The following is a 20,911-nucleotide window of genomic DNA, read 5'->3' as shown; positions in this document are numbered from 1 at the left end:
GTTAAAAGGAGAGGCAAACACAACTTTCGTTCTAATAAAGCAGGAGTAAAATCGCACAACTCAAAAAATGAGGGCAGCATCACCGTTCACGATTAAATAGGGGCAAGAAAATTCCCTTTATTCTTTTGGGATGAATATGTTGAGCATTTGTTAAAAAACAATGCGAAACTGTGCTAATTAATTATCTTTAGTGAAGATTTAATGGTGAGAATACGTGTCGGCTGTAAATTTATTTTTGCGACTGCAGAGCACAAACACAGCGTATGCTCTGTTTTTTTACCCGAGCTGGGCGTTACTTAGGCTGAGAATTGGAGTTGGGCTGACTTGTTGTGCATTGAGAAAACTAAAATCTATTGTAGCCATTGGATATGCAATGGACGGCATCCGAGAATGGTAAAGTCAGCCGTGACTTTCCTTCAAGACGTTAGAGAATCCACGCCGACTCGCGATAGTGATGCGAAGTTGGTGTATGGTCAACTTAACGTTCACACATATGGGCATGGCAAAAAGGTTAATATAGTAGAGCAAATTTAAAACTGAATTGAGGTATTCGTATAGTTAGCAACAACACTATAACCGTTTATCTTTTCAAAAAAACTACAACCGTTTATTGAGAGAAGGAGATTTCTATTCTTAGTGCGCACGACTTGCTGCTATGCTATGGCAGAGCACGGCTGCCATGACTATTGAATGCACAAACCATGTATTGCGGGAATTGCTACGACACGCGTATGGACAAGTTAATTAAGATTAGCATATGCACTCGGTAAAAAAGCATACTCTCTCCGTCCCGAAAAAGTACAATCCTGAGTTTGAAAAAAAAATCCACAAAGTTTGAAATAAAATAAAAATATTTTATAAAAAAATATCATGTAAATATAGTCAAGTGTAATCTAGTTTTATAGCACTGAAAGAAGACCGTTTTTGTGAAATACCTATAACACCCCGGTGTTAATTTTGACGCTAACATTGTGCTTAATCGCTAATCGAGGCTAATCATCGTCTTTAGCGCTAATTGAGTTCGCATAGTAACTTTCGACTGAGCTACGTTCGATCTTGTTTTCTCCCTAATCCGAGCTCTAAATCAACTTTTGCCCAACATCAATGTTGTAGAACTTTTCTTCCTCTGCAACTTTCATTTTAGCCAAAATTCAAGTTTCAGCACGAAATTTAAAGAAAATCTTTAATTTTTGCTTTGAATAGGACATTTTCAAATGCACCCAAGTTTTAAATTTTATATTTCAAACCTTTGTTCAAATGAAAAAGTGTCTGAAACAAAATTTGAAGATCTCAAAATTTTGAACAACTTCCGTATTCAAAAGTTTTTCATTTGACCTTTAGTATAGGGAGAAAAATTGAGTTTATAAACAGGAGTTTTGAAACTTTATTTTATTTACGAAATCGCCCTTACTCCATCTTTTCCCTTGCTCGGCACGCCGCGCCGAAGCCGTCGTCGCTTCTCGACGTCCGTGGCCACGCGTCGGCCATCGCGGCGAGCGTCGCGCCTCGAAGCTTCGCCGCTCTCCTCGACGTCCGTAGCCAATTCCAGTTGCTCCCGTCGCTTCCTCGAGCTCACGACGAGTTGAGCCACGCGAGCAGAGCACCGCCGCCATTCACCCCGGCCGTTCCTCGCCACCCCGCCTCGATTCGCCGCGCCCAGTGCCCCGCAGCATCACCCTGGACCTCCTCCACCTCCTCCGCCCCCGTCCCGTGCCCGTTCGAGCCGTTTCCCCCGCCGAATCGAGCTCCCGCCGCCGTCCGCCATTGCCGTTCTTCTTCGAAGCTCCGCCTCTCCGTCGATCTCCTATCCCTGGCCCTCCTCCGTTCAAATCAAGCCCCTGGTGCGCTCGGCCGCGACCTCCTTCCCCTCCCCGACCTCTTCCTGGCGCGATTCCGGCGCCACCACCACCGCAACGCCGCCGCGCCGCCGTGTTCGCGCCGCCACCGTCGCGCGCACGCCGCGGCGCTGCTCTGCGCGCGCTCGCGCTGCCCCACCGCGCGCCCTAGGTCCGCCTGGGCCCCCTGGCCGTGGCGCCGCACGCTCCCGCAGCGGCCGCAGCGAGCCGCCGTACGAAATCCCCTATGCCGCCTCTGCTTCGCCCGGCGCCGGCCCTGCCGCCGGGATGCCCTAGCCGCGGTCGGGCCGGACCCCGCCGCCGACGCGCCGCTGGCTGGCGGCAGCGCCGCCGCCGCTGCCGCGCCGGCCGGTGCCCTGTCAATCGTGGGCATGCGCGGAGCAGAGGAGGGGGCGGGCCTGGGCCCCCTGGCAAGTGGGGCCCGGCTGTCAGCCCCCCCTTAATGTTGTCTTTTTATTTGTTTTATTTTAGCTGAGATTTCATAATTGCATAATAATTCACAGAAAAATGAGAAAAATGCCAAATAAATTTTGTTAGGTTTCTAAAATCGAGATCTTCAGAAGAAAAATACTTGTACATGGGAATGTCACTTTTGCCCCTGCCAAATATTAGGGTTGTGTTTAAGCTGGTTTAATTAATCCAGGTTGTTCCGTTGCTCTAAAAATTATGAAATTTATTCAGTAGATTACTCTTTGTATGTGTAGTCCACTGTAAAATTTTCAAGTGCATGGTCTATGTGCATGTGTGTGGATCTATTGTTGTTTGATTTTTTTTCTAGGGTTAAAATAAATACTTTGGTCGTCAATAAATGTTGGAAAAATTAAATGGCATGCTTTGTCAATATCCCGTTAATCTGGCAAATATTTGTTGCTAGATCATGTATGCAAGTTAGGTTTTTGCTTTTAAATTGCCCCTAGCTTTGCTCTTTTCCTTTATAACTGTTGTTAGTTAATTATTTCACGCGTGGGTACCCTCAACAAAGCAAACTCCTGTCTTAATCCATGCTGCTCTCAGCAAGTTTAGTTGTTGTTGTTTTGAAGGAAACACTTCAGGCTAAAATACTTAACCTGAATTCTCTTATTGCAGCACCAACCCCTTTTGCCTTTTGAGTTTGTTTGTTGTGTTACTCAATAAATTATTGCCAGTCATGTCTTTCCTTTAATTGCATTGCTTTTGCATCGTTGCATATCATCTAGGTACGCTAAATGTGCGACACGTGGAACCGGAGGGCAATGTTGAAGCCGAGCCAGAAGATGGTGCACGAGTGGACCAATCCAGAAGATGGAAGGACCGACTGGAGTGCATGCTTGGACTGGGATGATGTCAAGCCGGTGCAAGACTACAAGCTAACTAACTGACTTTGTGTCAAACCCAGGCAAGCCCCGGAGCATAATCCCCTAATTTGAGTATTCAATGTTTATTTAAGTATTTGTGCATTTACATTTTTAGGAGTTGTATGGAACCTTAGTATGCATGTTTCTCCCTAGGTACCTATGAGTCTATACTAGTATACATGTGTCGTTAGTATTGCCATGCTTAACTACGATCCGGTAGAAGTCGAGTGATTGCTGTCACTCGCGAGCTATAGGTTCTTGTTACTTGTGGCAATGTGGTTTGAGAATGATTCAATGAGGAAAGAGAAATGAATGACCGGGCGGAGATAAATTGGTTCTGGATATGAAATGGATGGAAAGTAAGCCTCCGCCTGTGTCGATTGAGGACCGTACCGTTGTTGGCAGTGCTGACCAAGTTTGAACAGTACTAACCACATGCCGGAAGTAGGAGATAGTCGAAACCGGTAAGCTAAATACCTAATTTGCAATGATACTTTGAATCGCGACCTGCTACTCTGGGAGTGGAATGATGGCGGGTGTTGGAGTGTATGTCGCCTCCTAGTTCTCTGGGAGTTCGCTGTGAGGGACCCTTCACCGGGGTTTTGGCAGGCGTGATTCAGACGTCGGGGTAATGATGGGAACGGTTGACATATGTGGTCCAGCGTGGCTGCACGTGTCGTGTGAGTTAGGTCCACCTTGCAAGGTTAAATTGGATTGATTCACCGTCTCTCTCGGTTAAGAGAACCTTGGTCACTTTGTCACATCGTAATAAAGGATGAACTGAGAGTGAGTTGAAGACGTTTGAATGGTTTTAATAGAGGTTTAATGTGATCAACCATGCTTGCTTTAGATGTCAAGCAAATCTAGTTGGTACTTGATAAACTTAAATTGAGCTAAAATATTGAAAGTAAGGATCCAGTATTAGTAGTCTTTCAGCAAAACAAACTCCAGAGCCAAAAAACTTTGCATGTCTAGATAGTGGGCTAAGTATACCCGTGTCGGTTAAGTCTTGCTGAGTATTAGTATACTCAGGGTTTGTTGTCACCCTGTTTTCAGGTAGCTGCTGCTGGTTGGAGCTAACCAGGATTCACGTCGGTGGGCTCGATGTGACAAATCCCCGACTTCGTAGATCTCGTCGTTTTCAAACTGAATTTCCTTTCTAAATTTCCGCTGCACTTTTAACTCTGATAATTTTTTATTTAAACTTAATTGTAATACTTTGCTTTGTAAACTTAATTTTTAGAACTTTAGTCTGCTTGTAATCATCTGTGCTCGCCTTCGGGTGAGACTTCCGGTGTTTTCGATCCTTAACCCAGCAGGCTGCTGGATTACACCGTTTTAAGTGCGCGGTGGCTTGATTAATACTTAAAATGATAGTTAGCGCACTTAAACCGGTTTAATTTGGGCGGTTCTGCTACAATACCATTAAAAGATCTCCGTTTTGTAAAATAGCACTGAAAGAATCCACGTTACCCTCAACTAGCATTCCATCACTTTCTCCGCTAACTCTCCGCTAACTCCTCCGTTACTAGCTTCTTCTTCCTCCTCGCTGCCTCCCTTCACTCCCTCCCTCCCTCCTCTCCCGGCAGCAGGGCACGAAGGTGGCGCTCGGGGGCTCGGGCAGCAGCCAGCAGGCCCCGCTTCAGTGCCTCCCCCAGCTCCCACTCTCCGGCCGCCGCCAACACAACCGGCGTCGCCTTGTCACCGGACTGGTTCCGCCCCTGCCGCCCTCGAAGACCAGCGGCTCAGTTCTCGGTTCTAAGCGAGGCGGCGATGCTTTGGTGCCTGATGAGCAACGGGGACCGGTGGAATGAGTTCAGATCAACGTGGGGAAGCTCGTGGTGGTGGTGGATTGAGCCGGCGCCCAACAATAGCTGCGAATCGGGCAGAGGAAATGATGGCGGTGGGCTCCCTGCAGCTCTGGCGAGTTTCTGTGGTACCAGCGCTGCGCAACAAGCAGCAGGGGCTGGAGGAAGCGGCGCGTGGAGGAGAGGGGAGGGAGTGACACTCTACGACGACGACTATCGCTCCGTGGCTCAGCAAACAGCGCTGAGCGATGCGTACGCGCATCGCCAGGGAGGAGACGGCAAGCGTCGGCAGGCCGTCGCGTGCGATCGAGAGCGCAACAGGAGCAGTACCGTGGCGCCGGTCCGTGGCTTAGCGAGGTGGGCGGCAGGAGCGAGCGCTTCTGTTCGGGCATTCCGGCCGCTGGCCAGGCTCAAGTCGAGGGAGGCAGGAGCGGGAGCTAATAAAAACACCAGGCAAACAGGGATTGGACGGGGACGCCCCTGCCCGGCTGCCCTGCTTCCTGTCCATGCGCGCCGCACGTGGGTCAGTGTCAGCGTCCGGGGCAGCGCGAGGAAGAAGAAGGAGCTCCTGCCCAGCTGCTCGTGACGGAGAGTTAGCGGAAAACATGACTGAGTGCTGGTTTACGGTAACGTGGATTCTTTCGGTGCTATTTTACGGAACAAAGATCTTTTAATGGTATTTCACGGAAACGGTCTTCTTTCAGTGTTATAGAACCAATTTTCCCTATAGGAAATGGCGACAGTGATGTCTGAACCATGCGATGGCGTGGACGAGTACAACACCTTGGCTCGCTTCGGCGCTTGGCCATCGGAACAGGCTTTGGCACTTGGCAAACTCGGTCCCATGACGCTTTGCTAGACGGCGTTATGTACTCTGTTGTGGAGCACGGCATGGGTCATTGGGTCAATAGTCTCAGGACAGCCGAGCCGGTTTGGAGACTCAGGATCATCAGATTTCAGCCAGCATTCAGAGCTTCCGGTGGTCGTCGCTCTCAGTGGTTTTGATCTGTTTCCATGCATTTCATTTCAAATATGTGACTGAAACTGACGGCTGCTAGCCCAGTTGGTTAGTCACTCCGGCGGCACCCCTCAGGTCCTGAGTTCGACTCCCCGTGGGAGCGAATTTCAGGCTGAGGGTAAAAAAATCCTCTCGCTGGCCCCGTGTGCCAAAGCACTGGTTGTGAGACGACCCAGGTCGGCCTGAGGACCCTTACATGGCCCAGGCAGGTAGTTCCCAGGGGTTACGTCTCCCAGTGTCAGGGCGGGGCCAGGGATCGGGGATTTTCTCGGTCGGGGAAGCCGAGGCTTCTTCTTAAGCTAATACCAGTGGGGCGGTCTTTCCCCACCCGGCCGAGTTTTTTAGACCCGGTTGCTCACATTGTCAGGCTTGAATGTTCAGCGTGGATTAGGAAGGACATGTCTTTAAGGCCGAATTAAATAAATCCACCGTTGGCGGCACACTACTTGTCGGTACCCTGTAGCAGGGATACCCACTTCTACTGCAGCAAGGTAGGACCCGCGCAGTCATCCGTAACTACACGATAAAGGGCGGAACAGCCGGGGCCCACAGGTCAGGCTCTTATCTCACCGGGCCAACGGCCCCGGATCCGCTCCCCGCTTTGGGACGGGTTCGGAGACGCCACGTGTCCCTGAGGAAGGGAAGCTCCGAGCCAACCACCGAGATCCCGGACCTCCCATAGGGATCTGGGACCTCCTCGCGCCCGTCCGGACCTCCCACGCGCGTAGAACTAACATACCGCCGGGGGGGTCCGGAGCCACCACGTGTCCCGCAGGCGCGGGCGCGAGTCTTCCGCTGGAAGACTCGCCCACCCGCTACATTCAATGCGGGTGGTTGAGGTGTGCTCTGCCACCGCGGCTCGCGGGGCAGACTTTGTCAGTCCTCACTGTAGACCGCGTGTTACCGAGGTATACAGTGCAGCCGCCTGCGCCGCACCCGTAGAGCCCGTCTGCCGCATTAATTGGATACGACGGCACAACACTTTTCCATCATGCCGCCTACGCCGCAAGCTACACGGCCCGTTCGGCTACGTGGCAGGCGACGCCGCTAGCTACGCCTGGCGCCGTTTCGACAAGACAACGCCTGGACATGCTGAACGGGGGATTCCAGGAGCAGGCAAGGAAATCCAGGGGAGAGATCTCCTTCGCCTGCGACGCCATAATATATGAACAGTATGTTATTTTGTACTACATCGTTGGGCCCACCTGTCGGGGACCCAACGGCCGTGTACGCGCCTCCCTTGAGATATAAAAGGGAGGCGCCCGCTGTACAGCGCAGGCTCTCTTGGGCACACTCAGACGCACGCTGGACTCAGCTCCAAACTCTTCAGTCTTGAGCAATACATCACACAGTGGACGTAGGGTATTACGCTCCGGCGGCCCGAACCACTCTAAATCTGCTGTGTTCATCGTGTTCTTGAGCGAATTCGAACTAATCCTAGCTAACCCCCGAGTACTCACCCTCTGGGTTTAGGCGGGTACATTCCGCCACCCGGCTGTGGTTTGCCACACCACGACACTACTGGTCATGGCACCAACCGTTACTACATGCAGTTTTGGAATTCTTGATGAAGTACTGTGTTGAGCAACTTTTGGTTCCAATGCGTTTTGGTATTCAAATAGTACGTATAATGTTGGTCGTGTAGAACTAAGGGATAAAACAGGTTGTGGTTTGATTTATTTAAAATCTGAGGTTTTTTTAAAAAAATTATGAGAGAGGACGAGGATGGCGGGTTGATTTATGAAAAATTAAGTTTTTCTTTACAAATTTACTTGAACCTAGTCTGTTGGACTACGGGTTGATTTCGAGAAAAGCTAAGGAGTTTTTCGCAAAGTTTTCTAAGAGAGGATGCCGAACCGCAGATGGATTGCTCTAAAGTTGAGGGCTTTTTTGCAAAATGACCGAAAACGCACAGTCCGAGCCGTCTGCCCGGTCGATCCAACGGCTGGGGAATAGCCTGTGACATGGCCACTTTCATTGGCCTTCTTTTGTTGTGCGACTCGTATATAGAGATGGTTAAAAATTCATGTTTTTAAGTTAACTTTCTACTTTTTAAAAAATTGGTAGTCGAGTTTCCTTTCACCATTGGTTCTAGAAAATTGGTAGTCGTATATATACAGATTTATAGAAAAAAAATTAAATAACAATGACTGAGCTGAAACTCATCATCAGATTGCTATGAACCGATATAGGATGGCAAATTAGGGCTAATTTTGTCTATAAGTCATTCTGCTCATGAAGATGGCTGCAATGCAGTATTTCCCTTGCTCCGCTAACTTTTTCTGCTCATTCCTTTCCCAGACATCTTCAAGAACCACCGAGTCTGCAATTAGTACACCATTGACCATCCAGGTGAGTTAGTCAGTGTTTTATACCTAGAAATGATTGACATTTCCTGCAATTGACCTCCTAATATTGCTATCTTACTTTGTGCAGTATTTGTATCGAACAAAGACATGGGTATTAATTTGTCTTGCTCCAAATGTTTTCTGAACTAAACTACTGATTAATAATTGTGCCATTTGTATCAAACGGAGACATGGGTATTATTTGTCTTACTCTAAATGTTTTGAGAACTAAACTTATAAATAATTGTGCCGTTCGTATCAATCAAAGATAGGGTATTAATTTGTCTTACTCTAAATGTTTTCAGAACTAAACTGATAAATAATTGTGACATTTGTATAAACCATTAGACATGTGATTTTGATCCATATAACAAGATATACCTATTTATGAGAAAATTCAGTTCTTCATGGATTGTTAAGCAGTACATGCTATTTGGGATTCTGATTACCATGAAAGAACTACTGGCCATGTATGAAAAGGGTGTGCCCAGCCATAGTGAAAAACATAACCATTGTATTGTATTATTTACTACTTTCAGCAGTGATAGGTTTGGTGATTTCACAATGATCTTATAAAGTTTAGATAATTTAGGTGTTGGATGTGCACCTTTTATTAGAATTCAGAATTTGCAATCTGATAGTAGGAAATTTTAGTTCTGAATTTGTAGGTGGAAATTGCAATGTCAATTCAAATTTCAGATTATGTTGATCTTTTTTCTGATCTCCAATGATGATGCTGAGTTCTTTTTAGTGGTAGAGACTATACATATGATTCGTTGTTTTGCATTTGGCATATTGGCATCCATTTGCTTCCCTTTAATTCAGAGATATCTATATGCTGCCAATTTGGATGAGTACTAAAACTAGAAATGATTACTATGAAATTTGCTGGTGTACTGAGGCAGAAAAAAAAAGCTTAGCAGGAGCTAGGTTCTTATCTCAGATATTCAATATTTTGAACGTTTATTTTTTCATAGCTAAAAATAGGTAGTCAAACAAATCTCGGAACATCGCAATTACGAATCTAGTTGGTTCGAGCAGCCTGAAAATTATGCGTAGGCTATCCGAAAATTTCTTGCCTGTGGTAGAGCTATCTTTATCTTTAATGACTTCGCTTGAACTGATTTTGCTGTTCAATTTGTGCGGTTCCTGAATCAAAGAATGGCAACTTGAATGCTTGAGCAGCGAGAGATCTTTCTGGGATTTCCCTCACCATGCAAGTTTAACCTTATGTGGGCTCCCACTCTGATTTGGTGAGAAAATGCAGTAACATTTTTTATTAGTATTTTGAATAGTCTGTTAGTTGTTAAGAACCACTATCATTTTTTATAGTTTGACTTTTGACTTCTTATAATTTTTTCTAATTGAATCATGTCACACAACAAAGTGCGGATGGAATTTGCCCAAATTGACGGGCGAAACGCTCTTGATGACCAGAAGTTTGAGGCCTTCGGCAGTAGTTTCACCTATGATGGACTAATAAAGAGCAGTTTAGAATAGTCAGATGAGATGTTTCCTCGGCCATTGTTCATAATTGAGCTGTCATTCTGCTTTCACCTGATGTTTATCAGTCGTTTATTTGAAAGGTTTTTAATTAGTCACAAATATATGCCCCTATCACCATATGTGTATATTGGGAAATTTAGTTGTAAATCCATTCTTCGGCAAATACTAAAGGCAGGGGCAGAGCTATGTAGTCTCCAATGGGTGCCCGTGCACCCACTCCCACGGTAAAATAAAAACTCACTTTTAATTATCAAATTTTCACCTTGTAAATAAGAGAGTTAGCAGGAGAACCATGGACAGTGCACCCCTCTCGATTCAGCTCTAGCTTTGCCCCTGACTAAAGGGAAGAGGCGTACATATGACACTGTATTAGCGTACATATATATGACACTGCATTAAGTTGCTTTTATATAGATCCGCCATAGTTCGTTGCTGTACTTACTAGCAATAATAGTGATTCCCTGCTGACTAACAGTCTAATACAAACTGATTTTTTGATAAATCTCATCCAAAAATTAGATTCTTTGAAAACTCGCTGGTACTTTCTGTATTCAGTAAACTATGATATTGCAGAGGGAGGAATAGCACTCTGGAATTGATGAATGAAAAGCACGGGCAATCAGCCTTTGGCTAGATATGCTAATTATTTCACTTAATGGTAGGGTCAATTTGTTATTTTTACATGTTAATTAGGTGTTATTTGTTTGGTCATAATGTTAAGTGTTAACCCGTAGTAACGACCTAGTTAGTATAAAGATGAATTTAAACTAAATGAAAATTGAGAAACTAAATTGATATGTGGGGGCTGAACTTAACTCTCGAATTAAGTTTTAAGGGGCAAATCGCCTATTTTTCCAAAACAAACCCTAGCTAGCAAGCCGCTACCCACCCCACTACCCCGCCGCCACTCCCCACCCCCATCCCCCGCCGCCAGCGGCCGCACCAGCATGGAGGATCTCATGCAGATGCTGCTCGGCGGCGAGGAGTTCCAGAAAATGGAGGACACGCCGCAGATGGTCACGCAGCATGTCTGCTCCGCCCTCCCCGAGCCGCCCGTCGCCGCCGCTGCTCCCCTCTACCACGCCGGCTTGGAGTTGAGCCCCAACGGAGTAGACCGCATCAGCGCCCTCCCCGCCTCGCTCCTCCGCAACATCGTCTCCCGGCTCCCCGTCAAGGACGCCGCGCGCACCACCGTGCTCTCCCGAGTCTGGAGCCGCGCTTGGCGCTCGGTACCTGTAACACCCCTCAATTAGCACTCAATTAGGAGCCTTAAATGAAGTTTGAAGATTCAAATTGAGTCAAAAATGTCAAGCACACATGTAGCTCTCTCTGCTCTTTCTCCCGTGCGTCGTCGTCGTGGTCAAGTTGGCCACGAACGCCGCTCGCGCGCGCTCATGACGCGCGTCCCCGCCCATGCCGTCCTTGTCTCGCTCGCAGGCCAGCACGCTCCTCTCCCGAAGCCTCTCCATGCTGCCTGAGCCGCCCACGCCTCTCCCTCTCCCTCTCGCGCGAGCGCTGCTCGCCATGGCCACCAGCCGCCGCTGCAAGCCGCGGGCAGTGCCCGCGCGGCACCGGGCCGCGCCTTCGCGCGCGCCAGCACCACCCGGCCACGCTGGCGCTCACTCCGCGCCACACCGCCGCCGCTTGACCCCACCGCCGCCGAAACGGCCACACCGCCATGGCCGCTGCCCGGCCTCCACGCCGAGCTCCCTTCTCCAGCCCTCCTCCGCCCAAGTCAACCCCCGAAACGGCATCCCGACCACTCAGTGAAGCTCACCGGCCCGGCCGCCCTCTCCACACCTCGCCGGAGCGCCGCCACCGCGGCTCAGTTCGCCGCCGGTCCGCCGCTCGCCGTGGCGCCACCACTACAGACCACCCCGAGCCCCCAAACCACCACCCACAGGTGCGGCTCGAACTCCTCTCCATTTTCCCCAACCTAGCCCCCACCTCCGGTGCCTCCCCACACCGGATTCCGGCCACCCGCCCCTCCTCTGTTTCCCAACCCGGCCAGGGACCCATGGTGAGAAGGAAATAGAAGTCCAGGGGTCTAGATGCAAGATTTCCTTTCCTTTTTCTTTTGTTTTAAAAAACAGCAAACTTTGAAAATACCTAGAAATTCGTACAAAAATAAGAAAAATTCAAATCCAAATGTTTTGGATTACTTGTAACAAGATCTACAACTTTCATTACATGCACATATTTATTTTCTGTCTGTATTTTAATCTAGGAAAAAGATTAGATTACATAGGTTATAATTATTCTAGGAGTTCTACTCACTAACTATGGGTTATTTTTGGTGGGTAGATACTTCATACCATGCTTAGCTTTGTGTAAAAATTTGAGTACCAGTTAATACTTTTAACTAGATGAAACCCTAGTCTTGGCTAGATATAGTAGAATAATATATTCTTTTATTTCTGGATGTTATGATTTAGATATATGTATGAAACTTTTTCTGTGTATTTACAATACTAAATGAACACCACTGTACAAATTTAGTTAATTATAGATTTGTGTAGATATTTATTTTATTTAATCCTTGTTTAGTAGACTTTAATTATGAGAAATAATTTATGTTGTTTTTAAATCATGAAAATATTTCTGAGTGTTCTTTTTGAATATATTAGCTTGGCCATGAAGTTTGAGCACCAGTTCATGACTAGAACAGAAGTTAAAAATGAATCTTGTTAGATTGATGTTTGTTTTGTTTATTTTCTCAGAATTAATTCTGTGTAGATAAAATCATGAAAAATTCACAGTAGCTAATTCATCCCTGTTTCGACCTTCTGTTAAATTTTCAACTTCTGTTTTGCTCTGTTTTGACCTATATAATTCAATCTTGTTTCAAGAGTTGTCTGAATGAATGAATTGTTCGGATTAAATGGATGCATGAAAAGATATGATTTTTACAGAGTAGATTGCTCTCTGTACCTTCTATTTAGAATAATTTTTGCTGAAATTTTTTTTGTTTATGTACTGAGTTATTTAATTATTAGCAAGCCATGACCTGCATATTATAGGAATCAACTACCGCTTGTTTGTGCAGTTAGTGAACTTCTTTTGTGCCGTTGATCATGATGCCCTGGGTAGTTATAAATGTAGTTAACTACTCTATAAACGATTGCCCATGTGATATGATTGTTTGCTACTTGTTAGACTACAACTTTATCGTGAAGGAAAAATAATAGCATCTATATTGTTGAGCAACTCAGAACTGTGCATTCATACATATGCATTGCTGCATTTCATTTAGGTACGATAGATGAACTACGTGAGGGATGTGACATTGAAGCCGAGACAGAAGACAGTGAATGGTGGACACGTCTAGAAGATGGATGGATGGATGGATCCCGATGTGCATGATCCCAAGGAAGGTACTTGCCAAGCGAGTATCATCTAACTAACAGTGACTCAGTGTTAACCCCAGGCAAGCCCCGGTGCACATCCTATGACTTCAATTTATGACATCTATATATGTTTCTATTATTTGTGCATTAGGTTTAGGAATTATTTGGAACTCTAGTTGTATGATCCCTAGGTTCCCTGTAGTTATACTAGTATGTATGGGACGATAGAAATGCTATGCTTAATAAGATCTCGGTAGAAGTCGAGTGATTTCGGGTCACTCGCGAGATATAGGGTATTTAGTTATTTTGGAATATATGGAATATTGAATTATGCGAGAAAGAAAAAGAATTTGGAGACCGGGCGGGGAATGACTAACCCTGCCTGTGTCGGTTAAGGACCGTTCGTTGCCTGGCCCTGTGATCGAGTTTGAATTGTACTAACCGCATGCCGGGAGTAGGAGGTAGTCGAAACCGGTAAGCCGAGTGCTGCTTTGCTTCGAAAGTACAGGAACTCGCACCCAACTCCTGGGGCGAGTCGAGTAGTCGCAGAGAAATGAGATGCATATGTTTATTTTTTGTGGTCTCACGTTGAGCTCGGCTGACCATATGTCGTTGGACTGGTTCCTGTAGTTCGAGGCGGGGAGGGAAATGGTTGGCATGTATAATCCGACGGGGCAAATACAGTGCCGCTCGTCCTCGTCGACGCTCACCTCCTTCCCTGCGGCGACCTCACCGTCCCGGTGTCCCGCGCCCTCGCCGCGCATCCAGGTCCCTTCCGCGGCATCTACCTCACGGGTACTCCCTTGGACGCACACCGGGCCGAGGTGTCGCGGTGGCTCCGCCTCTTCGCCGCCAAGGGCGTCGAAGAACTCACTCTCTTCAACCGCGCCCAGACGATGGCGGCCAATCCGCCGCTCCCCGACACCCTCTTCAACTGCAGCTCTCTCACCCGTCTCTACCTAGGCTTCTGGAGGTTCCCGGACACCGCAGCCCTTCCCGACACCCACACTGCTTGCTTCCCCTACCTCCTGGAGCTGGGCCTGTGTGCTCTCCTCATGGAGCAACGGGACATCGCTTTCCTCATTGAGAAGTGCCCCGTTCTCGAGAAGCTTGTGATCGTTGGAAGCAGACATCCTGTGTACCTCCGCATCGAGAGTCGCAGCCTTATCTGTGTTCAAGTCTGTTCGGCCGTCGTGCCTGAGATCGTCATCTCAGATGCCGTGAGCCTGAAGAGGCTCTTGCTTTGGGAAGCTTGGGGGCCTGGTTGTCTCGCCAACATGCGCTGCAGGATAAAGATTGGTCATTCTCCTAACCTCCAGTCTCTGGGGTTCTTGGTGCCAGGGATGCACGAATTACAGATTGGTGACACCTTAATCGAGGTGGTAAAAGTTGTTTTGTTCTGTGTTTTTCTGCCTCAAGTACTTTGCTTGATTGTTTAATGGAATGTGCCTACAGGTTGGTGGTGAGGCAACTGTCCCGAGCCTGCAGATTCTCGCTGTTCAGGTGCGACTTGGAGCAAGCCGCGAAGCTAAGAAGCTGCCCGTGCTGTTGCGATGTTTTCCTAATATCGATACATTGATTGTCCAGGTAAGGTTGACCTGAATTCTACAACCCATGTGACTGCTTATCAAAGTTTTGTTGATTATTATTATACACGATTTGTGTGTCTGCTTCTTGAAAGTATGTTGACATGATTAATTCAATATGCAGTGTGAGAAGAATGTAAAAGATCATTTCAGGGGAGCTTCTCCAAAGCTTCATCAGCAGTTCTGGAGAACAACAAATGCAATGAAATGCGTGAAGGTGAGTCTGAAGGAACTGGTGCTGCACGGCTTCCAAGGGACGGTCATGGAGATGGAGTTTCTCAAGTTCATCGCCCGTCATGGAAATGTTCTGAATTCGATTGTGGTTTTCACGAGCCACCCTTTCAAACCTGCCATGATCAAACAACTCGAGAGTATTCCTTTCGCTAGTGACTCTTGTAGTGGGGTGTTACTGGTTGCTCAGTTTGAGGAGGGTACTCCATGGTGCTACAAGAGAGGGTTTGCACTTTCTATCAGGAATCCTTTTGATGTCACATACTGTCTGTCTGGGCCTTGCGGTACTTAGGGTATTAGCGGTTGCACTTTCGAACCGGGATCCTTTTGATGTCACAAACTGTCTGTATGGGCCTTGTGGTGCTTAGGGTTTTGCTAAATACAAATAACATTTGGTGAGTTTATGCTGATTACATTTCTTGTGCCTGGGCGCTGTTTGCGTGGCACATCGTTGTTCTTATTATCAGATGTAGAATGTCACTGGCAGTCCAGAAGTCTGTTTTGTTTTCATGACAATCAATTTTTGCTTGCAGTAATGAGTTTTATGGTAAATCAGCTCTGTGAGCTGCGATGTTTAAATCTTTGTACGTTGATCACACGTTAATGAGAGACCTAGAGTAGCCATCACATTGTGGATGACCATCATAACTATCCATGTAGAAGATCGACTGGATGCACTGGTGCAACCTGCTAGTACAGATGCCCAAAGTATAGATGATTCTCACAGACGCAGAATGATGTCGCACATGCAATGGAACGATCAGCATATATAGACAACGTGCATGCATATCCCGCAATGGAGAACAAAAAAAAAGAGAAATTTTGATATTTGACATGACATTAAATTCGTGAGCCTCACTTATTTTGATATCCGTATACACAGAGGACCTGAATGTACGTTTTAAATGCCAGGTTGCCATTTCCATTTGTGGGATTGTGAGAACTAAAAAGCCTACCAGTTTCCATGATGCATACTAGAAGATCCCAGATCTGACATCAGAAGAGCAAATTCTTTGCAACTTTTCAAGAGTGAGGTTGCAAACCACAGAACAAGTCAAATCTTTGTATTGCTAATTCCTAAGGAAACACATTAACCACCACATCTTGGGGTTACCACCATTTGAAACCACCTCGCTGGCAACAAGTGTATATGGGTGGGTTGAAAGTTTCACTGCTGCCGGCAACACGCCAATGGCAGAGCATGCAGTTGATCATCATTACATCATGGTGCAATTTGCTAGTGGCAAAAAAGCAATAGTCTTGGGCTGGCCAATTCAGTAGCAGGCTGCAGCAGTTGTAGTGCCTTCATCTTCAACACCTGCACATCAAAAAAGAAAAAAAAAACCTTCAGCATTTGCAATTACATCAGTGGTTAGGTTTCAACATTTGAACAGAAGATCCAAATCAATTAGAATATGAATAGGTCAAACATTGACAGAAATGTTTGTTCCAACAAATAGAACCACAGGAGAGAAAGCAAAATGTTGTACACTTATTAGAAGCTCAACTTCTAGAAAATTGTTCCAGATCAATCCACTAAACAACTGACATCATTAGGGGGGTGGGGGTGGGTTACATAATGACTGAAATAACATGCTACTGAATTCCTCAATGGACAACTATGCTTAAAAGGAGACAATACGACATTTCAGCATTATCTTGTTGCAGCATCTTTACAAATTGACCTCATAAACAGTGCATTACATGTTTTTACTATGATAACTTTGCAGTGATAAAAAATGTAGGAAAACGTCTTGGGCACTTGACCAGATCAAATATCAAATCTATTTATGCACCCTTTGTCGGATCTATAAAATGCCAAACCAGAAATGATGCATGGCAACTTTTTTTTCCCTGATTGACTTATGACTATTAGCATCCTGCCACAGTGATCAATATAAAATACTAATTCTGAGACCTAAAGCTTATCAGAATATCAAACCAGGAATGCATGGCTGCAGTTGTTCCTAATGTTCGTTTTACCCGAGTCCCCAATGGTGTAGCCATGTCAGCTTTGTAGCCTTAAATCCAAAAAGCTTATCTCAATGATCCAATGCCAAGAATGTCACCGTGATACTCAAAGAAAAAAGAAATAGTAAACCTGAGCGCATAAGATTATCCAACCCCGCCTCACTACACTTGGAACAGTTACTCATGCTCTTTAATAGGAGCAGCCAGGTTTAAATCTCTATTGAGATTTATGAACAGAACAGTATTGACAGTTGAGCCTTAATTGGCATGAATTGCCAATGTGTAGAAACTAGGCAGGTCCGGCAAAAGGCTAGAAGCAACTTTTTCAGAAAGTCACCTATTTGGATCATATCATGAAAACTCAGAGGAAGAACTTGCCAAAAGGCTAGAAGCTACTTTTACCCCAAAGTGTAGCCTAGTTGGAATTTTCAGGAGGACCATTCGGGGAAATACCAACTACTGTAATTAAGATAAATTCAATGAAAATGGCAGATAAACTGAGCTTCAGCATATCAATGCTTTGACGAAGATTGCTATTTTCATCATACATCGACAAAGAAAGAAGCAAAACGAGCATCTAGCACCGAAAAACTTGATTGTAAAAAAGGAACAGCGAGATGCTGCAAACAGTGATTAAACAAATTTATCCATATGAGAAAACTAGGTTCCTAAAGAATGTAAACTATCCTCCACACAAATGACAAGTGGATCATGAGACAAGAAGTTGCCTAAATAATTACCAAATACTCCCTCCATCCCAAACTATTAGTCGTTTTGGATTTTCTAGGCGCATAATTTTTGCTATGCATCTAGATGCATAGCAAAATTGATGTATCTAGAAAAGCCAAAACGACTAATAATTTGGAACGGAGGGAGTAACTTGCCTAAACTATCATTGGCAATTCGGCATACTGTTGACATTGGACAACCAAAAATTTAAGCAACATGAAACATCTGAGTTGTGAACAAGCAGTAAGTTCATATTTTTTAAATCCATTAACTTGCCTAAATAATTACCAAATAAGCAAGCAACTCAAATGAGCCTGTCTGCACAAACAGCCAAATAATCTCAGCCAGCCTATTTTTAAAAGTAAGCATCCATCCATAGAGCAAGCAAATAAAACATAAACAAAAGGTATTGCGCAAGCAAGATGTTGAATAAAATGGCAGTCGTCCAAAAGTGCATCTTAAGGCAATCACAGATCTTGCTACAAACGAAAATGATACCTTGGTGGCTTAGTCAATCTTGGCCTTTGTTCGCGAGGCCCCAGGGTCCAACCTCACAAACTGGTATGCATCAGGTCCATGATGAACAGGATGTGGAACTGCAAACAAGAGGAAGCGTTGGTAGCAAGATTTATTATACAGCACAATGCAATGGAGCATATGCAACTGCAATACCTGGTGTGTCGGCAATATGCCCAGCAATCTCACTGCTGAGGTAGGGAGTATTCCAGCCAAGATTCCATACAATCCCATCATATTTATGTCGCCCAAGAAGTGTTGCGTCATCCAGTTTAACTGCATAAATATGGGTGACACCTTGTCCATGCGGGACTGCCAAACAGAGCATTTGAGCATCCCCCCCTCCAAGAATCGGAAAACATGGAACTTCCGGCCCAAAGTTCATACTCAATAATTTCTCCCTTGACCACGTGTACCCGTAGTTGTCAAGCAGCCATACTGAGATCTCACAGGTCATATCAGTCATCCTCTGGACGTGGACAAGCTTGACCCTGTCTCCTGCAGTGACAGTCATGCTTCTCATCTTCCAAGCATCTAAATCTGTACCAGGTGCCATGGGAGGAAGCTCTATCCTGTGCATTGTAGCGTCGTCACTGAACACATCGTACTGCAAGAGGCAGCCATGTCTGTAATCAACCCAGAGAAGGCCATCCTGCATAGCCAGACAAGAATCGAATAGCCATGCGAAAGCATCGTCCAGCTCGCCACGGGAGGGCCATGGCAGGGTCTTCGGCTCCCATTCCCCAGCTGTCGAATGGAAAACTCTGACCACCACCAGGTCCTCGAAGCCGATGCTGGGGTGGCTCTTATGTGGCGGTTCCATGTAAGCCACAGCGTACTCGTCGCCACGGGAGATCAAGCCAGTCTCCGGTCCAGCCACGGGACGGGATGGATCACAGGGTGGCAGGGAGTATAGCGAGGCATACCCCGCATAAGCTGTCAACACAAGAAGACGGGCATTGCCTCCGCCAGGGATCTGCACCAGTATTCTGTCCCCGTCTGCTGCGACCACCGTCGGCCATCGGGTTGGGTGTTCCCCGCGCATCCGGATCACTGGGTCCTCCGCTCGATGCGCTTGGTCCACATCAGGGTGGGCAACAAGTGCCATGGACAGGACAGGAGGATCCCGGAGTATTAGCGATACGTTGAGGTCACCCTCGAACGTGTCCGCCGTAGAAGATAACGGAAGCAGGTTGAGATCTGAACGATGGCACGCGATTGCCCTGCGGTCCATGAGGACCCATCGGGCCCTAGCGAGTAGGGAAGCCGGCGAACGGCTCGGCGGGGGGAACCGTGGGTCTGACAAAGGATGGTGATGGCAGCGGAAGGAGTAGGAGGAGGAGGAGGCGGAGGCGGAGGCGGCCATGGCGGTCGCCATTTCCGCTCAGGTTGCTCGCCGGTGATCTCGGTGGGTAGGGTTTCGACCTGGCGAAAGGAGATTCGATTTCGATCTCGACCTCGATCTCGATTCGAATGTTCGATCGCGATGGGAAAAGGTCGGTGAGGAAAGCCGACGCGAGTGAGGCCGTCTTGACCCGTGTGGGCCTGCGCAGGTGACTTGGGCCTGGGACTCTGCGTCCTTTTTATTTTTATATTTTTGGAAAATATTTTTTACAGAAATATATTTTAAATATCACAATTTACAGTTTTGTACCCCTACCGCCCGGCAGGGGGGCGGCAGGGGTCCAGCCGCCCGTCAGGGGGGCGGCAGAGACTTATATGTAAATTAAAAAAAAATATTTGCGCGGAAGCCCTCGGCGGGAGCCTGCCGCCCCCCTGCCGCCACTCCACTGGGCGGCAGGAGGCCTACCGCCCGGTTGGGGGGCGGCAGGCTCCCATTAGATGTGGTTTTAGATATTTTGGATAGAAATAAAAAGCATTAGTAAAGTATATGAATATGAAAATGTATAAGTTAGCAATTCATACACATACGCAAATGAGAACGAAATAGGTGATGCCTGAGAACGAAATAAGTATAACATGACGACATGTCCATAACAAAAATACGGAAACAGCTAGAACCACCTCCTAACCACCCCGGCCACCCCGGCCATGTCGACATCTTTTACGCTGTAGAATAGGTGTGCCGCTCTAGAGGCCCTACGTCTCTACCTGGACGTCCGGTGGCCATAGGTGTCTGGAAGGTAGGATCGGCTTGCTGGTTAGGTGTAGAAAATAACCGACTCCAATATTCGAAGTTCGCCTCAAAGGTATCCTATGTGGGCCTTATACAGTAGCAATTAAGATATCTTAATCATCGTCTTATAAGTCATATATTTTGGTATATATTCATCATACGTACCTGGTGGTGGTGGATACGAGGAATGACCCATATCAGGAAGCTGGTGGTGCGATCCTGTAAACCGTTCAAATTATTTAAAATATTCATAAAAATAAGAAGCACATGATAAATTCGGGCTACAGATTAGGTATTTACCATGCGTTCCTTCTGCTGTCGCCGTAGGGTAATACGAAGAAGGTCCAGCATCATATAACTGTTGTGATCCTATATGTAAATACAAAAGGAATTAGACTTCATACCACAATTAATTGAAATTAAGATATTGACTATATGTCTACCGAAAGGTCGTGGTGGTGCCTGTGTTGGTTGAAATGAGATCCCTGCAGCTGGTGCCATGGTACTAAACTGAGTCCCTCCGT

General features: G+C 46.5%; 2 protein-coding genes across 2 annotated transcripts; one reads left to right on the top strand and one right to left on the bottom strand.

Moving 5' to 3' along the window:
- The first annotated feature begins 10,761 nt into the window (after positions 1-10,761).
- LOC120648965 (F-box/FBD/LRR-repeat protein At1g16930-like) lies at positions 10,762-15,494 on the top strand. The gene is made up of 5 exons (XM_039925584.1): positions 10,762-11,099; positions 13,298-13,307; positions 13,902-14,596; positions 14,673-14,804; positions 14,928-15,494. The coding sequence occupies exons 1-5, from the start codon at positions 10,818-10,820 to the stop codon at positions 15,324-15,326; spliced, it is 1,518 nt and encodes a 505-aa protein (XP_039781518.1). The 5' UTR covers positions 10,762-10,817; the 3' UTR covers positions 15,327-15,494.
- Positions 15,495-16,025: 531 nt separating this feature from the next.
- On the bottom strand, positions 16,026-19,759 carry LOC120649437. Its single transcript, XM_039926229.1, has 3 exons — positions 18,407-19,759; positions 18,233-18,330; positions 16,026-16,352 (listed from the first exon to the last, which is right to left on the bottom strand). The coding sequence occupies exons 1-2, from the start codon at positions 19,626-19,628 to the stop codon at positions 18,242-18,244; spliced, it is 1,311 nt and encodes a 436-aa protein (XP_039782163.1). The 5' UTR covers positions 19,629-19,759; the 3' UTR covers positions 16,026-16,352; positions 18,233-18,241.
- Between the last annotated feature and the right edge of the window lie 1,152 nt (positions 19,760-20,911).

Source organism: Panicum virgatum, chromosome 9K (assembly GCF_016808335.1).
Source record: "Panicum virgatum strain AP13 chromosome 9K, P.virgatum_v5, whole genome shotgun sequence".
Lineage (NCBI taxonomy): Eukaryota > Viridiplantae > Streptophyta > Magnoliopsida > Poales > Poaceae > Panicum > Panicum virgatum.
Note: the sequence above shows the minus strand (reverse complement) of the source record. Positions and strands in the feature narration are given on the sequence as shown.

Excerpts from the sequence above, each read along its gene's own strand:
- LOC120648965 (XM_039925584.1), top strand. The coding sequence starts at position 10,818 with ATGGAGGATCTCATGCAGATGCTGCTCGGCGGCGAGGAGTTCCAGAAA. Across the intron at positions 14,597-14,672 it reads TTGGTGACACCTTAATCGAG|GTTGGTGGTGAGGCAACTGT; the intron begins GTGGTAAAAGTT and ends ATGTGCCTACAG. Across the intron at positions 14,805-14,927 it reads TCGATACATTGATTGTCCAG|TGTGAGAAGAATGTAAAAGA; the intron begins GTAAGGTTGACC and ends TTCAATATGCAG.
- LOC120649437 (XM_039926229.1), bottom strand. The coding sequence starts at position 19,628 with ATGGCGACCGCCATGGCCGCCTCCGCCTCCGCCTCCTCCTCCTCCTAC. Across the intron at positions 18,331-18,406 it reads GCATATTGCCGACACACCAG|TTCCACATCCTGTTCATCAT; the intron begins GTATTGCAGTTG and ends TCTTGTTTGCAG.